Here is a 3,671-nt window from a genome sequence, read left to right on the forward strand (position 1 = left end):
CGACTTTGCCATAAATTATATAAAAGCAACTGAAACTGCATCATGCTGGTAAGACCTGGTAGCTCTGTGTCTACGGGATCATCAATTTCTTTTGTAGAGCCAGACAGACCAGGAAATTTTGGCATATTAAGACCAAAATTAAATCCCTTTCGGTCTTTTGGAGTCTGCTCTCCAGATGACATTTCAGGATCATTGGTTTTGTTTTCTAGAATAGTTAAGTTACTTTAAAGTTTTGCTACAGAAGAGGAACTGTTACTTTGAGTTTGTTCTGTTAGAAACAAATGTCTTTGCCATAAATTATGTGAAAGCAAACTAAAACTGCATCATGCTGTTAAGACCTGGTAACTCTGTGTCTATGGGGTCATCTGTTTCTTTTGTAGAGCCGGACAGACCAGGAAATTTTGGCATGTTAAGACCAAAATTAAATTCCTTTTTGTCTTTTGGAGTCTGCTCTCCAGAGGACCCACCAGGCTCATTGTTTTTGTTTTCTACATAAGTTAAAATTACTTTTAAGATTTGCTACAGAAGAGCAACTGGTAAATAAAGAATTTGTTTTGTTAGAAACAAATGTCTTTGCCATAAATTATAAGAAAGCAACTGAAACTGCATCATGCTGGTAAGACCTGGTAACTCTGTGTCTATGGGATCATCTGTTTCCTTTGTAGAACCAGAAAGACCAGGAAATTTTGGCATATTAAGACCAAAATTGAAACCCTTTTTGTCTTTAGGGGTCTGTTCACCAGATGACATTTTAGGCTCATCGTTTTTGTTGTCTAGAACAGTTAAAGTCACTTTAAAGTCTGCTACAGAAGAGCAACTGGTAAATAAAGAGTTTGTTTTGTTAGAAACAAATGTCTTTGCCATAAATTATATGAAAGCAAACTGAAGCTGCATCATGCTGGTAAGACCTGGTAACTCTGTGTCTATGGGGTCATCTGTTTCTTTTGTAGAGCCGGACAGACCAGGAAATTTTGGCATGTTAAGACCAAAATTAAATCCCTTTTTGTCTTTTGGAGTCTGCTCTCCAGAAGACCCACCAGGCTCATTGTTTTTGTTTTCTACATAAGTTAAAGTCACTTTAATGTTTTGCTACATAAGAGCAACTGGTAAATAAAGAGTTTGTTTTGTTAGAAACAAATTTCTTTGCCATAAATTATGTGAAACCAAACTGAAACAGCATCATGCTGGTAAGACCTGGTAACTCTGTGTCTATGGGATCATCTGTTTCATTTGTAGAACCAGACAGACCAGGAAATTTTGGCATATTAAGACCAAAATTGAAACCCTTTTTGTCTTTAGGAGTCTGCTTACCAGATGACATTTCAGGATCATTGTTTTTGTTTTCTACATAAGTTAAAATCACTTTAAAGTTTTGCTACAGAAGAGAAACTGTTAAATAGGGAGTTTGTTTTGTTAGAAACGAATGTCTTTGCCATAAATAACATAAAAGCAACTGAAACTACATCATGCTGGTAAGACCTGGTAATTCTGTGTCTCTGGGATCATCAATTTCTTTTGTAGAGTCAGACAGACCAGGAAATTTTGGCATAGGAAGACCAAGTTTAAATCCTTTTTTGTCTTTCGGAGTCTGCTCACCAGATGACGTTTCAGGATCTTTGTTTTTGTTGTCTAGAATAGTTAAGTCACTTTAAAGTTTTTCTACAGAAGAGGAACTGTTACTTTGAGTTTGTTCTGCTAGAAACAAATGTCTTTGCCATAAATTATATGAAAGCAAACTGAAACTGCATCATGCTGGTAAGACCTGGTAACTCTGTGTCTATGGGATCATCTGTTTCCTTTGTAGAACCAGAAAGACCAGGAAATTTTGGCATGTTAAGACCAAAATTAAATCCCTTTTTGTCTTTTGGAGTCTGCTCTCCAGAAGACCCACCAGGCTCATTGTTTTTGTTTTCTACATAAGTTAAAGCCACTTTAATGTTTTGCTACAGAAGAGCAACTGGTAAATAAAGAGTTTGTTTTGTTAGAAACAAATGTCTTTGCCATAAATAATATGAAAGCAACTGAAACTGCATCATGCTGGTAAGACCTGGTAATTCTGTGTCTATGGGATCATCTGTTTCCTTTGTAGAACCAGACAGACCAGGAAATTTTGGCATATTAAGACCAAAATTGAATCCCTTTTTGTCTTTAGGAGTCTGCTCACCAGATGACATTTCAGAATCATTGTTTTTGTTTTCTACATAAGTTAAAGTCACTTTAATGTTTTGCTACAGAAGAGCAACTGGTAAATAAAGAATTTGTTTTGTTAGAAACAAATGTCTTTGCCATAAATTATATAAAAGCAACTGAAACTGCATCATGTTGATAAGACCTGGTAATTCTGTATCGACGGGTTCATCAATTTCTTTTGTAGAACCAGACAGACCAGGAAATTGTGGCATAGTAAGACCAAGTTTAAATCCTTTTTTGTCTTTAGGAGTCAGTTCACCAGATGAAATTTCAGGCCCATCGTTTTTGATATCTAGAGTAGTTAAAGTGATCTTAAATATTTGCTGAACAAAAGCAATTGTTAACTTGAAAATTTGTTTTGTTAGAAACGAATGTCTTTGCCATAAATTATATGAAACCAAACTGAAACAGCATCATGCGGTTAAGACCTGGTAATTCTGTGTCTACGGGATCATCAATTTCTTTTATAGAGCCAGACAGACTAGGAAATTTTGGCATGTTAAGACCAAAATTAAATCCTTTTTTGTCTTTAGGAGTCTGCTCACCAGATGATGTTTCAGGCTCATTGGAAGCACTTCCAAGTTTATAAACTGGTAAACTTTTCTCTGGCTCCATGCTGGGAACAACAGATTCTACAAGAAGATTCATTATTTTGATCCATTTAGCAAGAGAGTTGAAAAGAAACATGTTGGAAACATAGTTTCTTCTGTTGCTTCATGCAAAACCTAAAGCCAAATAATTGTAGGAACCTGGCATCTCTAATGAACCGATAGGACTTTGTTCAGCTGGTACATCTACATCTGGGTTATTCTGATCTTTCACAGGTGTTTCAAGAGCTGCCCCAATTTTGCAATCTGGTGACTTTTCATTGCTTGCCAAATCAGGCTTTTTCATATCGCCTTTACGAAATAAAGATAGAAGATTTTGCATGTAGGTAAAAACTGATGAGAAGCTTTGGTTAGAACAGTGTTGTTAGTAGGAAAAGTAATTATGTGTAATAACTTAGTTCAACTAAAGATGCCTCTAGGAAACCTGAAAACACTGGTAGTCCCATTTCAATATCTGCTTCCTTTGTTTGATCTACACCTGGTGTAACTTGCTCCACTCCAGGGAGGTCCATTGACGGTCCAAGTTTAAATTTAGGTGATAGGTCTTCAAGTTCTAATTCTGGTTGAAAGAATTCTTCTGAAATAATCAAGACAAAAATGTATCTTCTGATTATTGTATGGGAAAGTAAGCAATAAGACAAACCATCATCATCGTCTGAGTTGGACTGCTTAACATTGCCATCTTCAATAGATGGATAGCCAGTAAACAACTTGGGGAACTTGCAGCAGCCTAACAAGTTGGGAGATTGGTCTCCAGAAGAAGAATCTAGTTCTGGTTGAGATTCAACAGGATTCTGTATAACTGGTTGCACAGTTTCCTCGCCTTGTGGAAGTTCAAGTGATGCCCCAAGATTTAGATCAGGAGAGTTCATG

At 36.4% G+C, this 3,671-nt stretch overlaps 2 protein-coding genes across 3 annotated transcripts in view; both read right to left on the reverse strand.

Moving 5' to 3' along the window:
* The window catches only part of LOC149727110 (uncharacterized), a 907-nt gene extending 721 nt beyond the window's left edge, over positions 1-186 (reverse strand). The window contains exon 1 of the mRNA XM_089889815.1: positions 56-186. Coding sequence (XP_089745941.1) covers positions 56-182 — 127 coding nt within the window. The 5' untranslated portion in view covers positions 183-186. The remainder of the gene's footprint in view (positions 1-55) is intronic.
* Positions 56-3,670, reverse strand: LOC149727111 (uncharacterized). Of its 2 annotated transcripts, XM_089889804.1 has the most exons (8): positions 3,223-3,670; positions 2,940-3,089; positions 2,619-2,822; positions 2,333-2,482; positions 2,048-2,197; positions 1,763-1,912; positions 1,480-1,629; positions 56-1,344 (listed from the first exon to the last, which is right to left on the reverse strand). In XM_089889804.1, exons 1-8 carry the CDS (start codon positions 3,668-3,670, stop codon positions 1,154-1,156), a joined length of 1,593 nt encoding a protein of 530 aa, XP_089745930.1. In that variant the 3' UTR covers positions 56-1,153. The 2 variants fall into 2 exon arrangements, with proteins under 2 accessions (XP_089745930.1, XP_089745929.1); XM_089889803.1 differs by lacking the exon at positions 56-1,344 and having other exon boundaries at positions 1,480-2,197; positions 3,223-3,375; positions 3,442-3,670.
* Position 3,671: the final 1 nt, after the last annotated feature.

This window comes from Ciona robusta, chromosome 12 (assembly GCF_009617815.1).
Source record: "Ciona robusta chromosome 12, ASM961781v2".
NCBI classification, from domain to species: domain Eukaryota; kingdom Metazoa; phylum Chordata; class Ascidiacea; order Phlebobranchia; family Cionidae; genus Ciona; species Ciona robusta.

Coding starts and splice junctions, on each gene's coding strand:
- LOC149727111 (XM_089889804.1), bottom strand. CDS start 3,670: ATGAACTCTCCTGATCTAAATCTTGGGGCATCACTTGAACTTCCACAA. Junction 2,823..2,939: donor CGGTTCATTAGAGATGCCAG/GTTCCTACAATT, acceptor ATCTTCTTGTAG/AATCTGTTGTTCCCAGCATG. Junction 1,345..1,479: donor CAGAGACACAGAATTACCAG/GTCTTACCAGCA, acceptor TAACTTATGTAG/AAAACAAAAACAATGATCCT.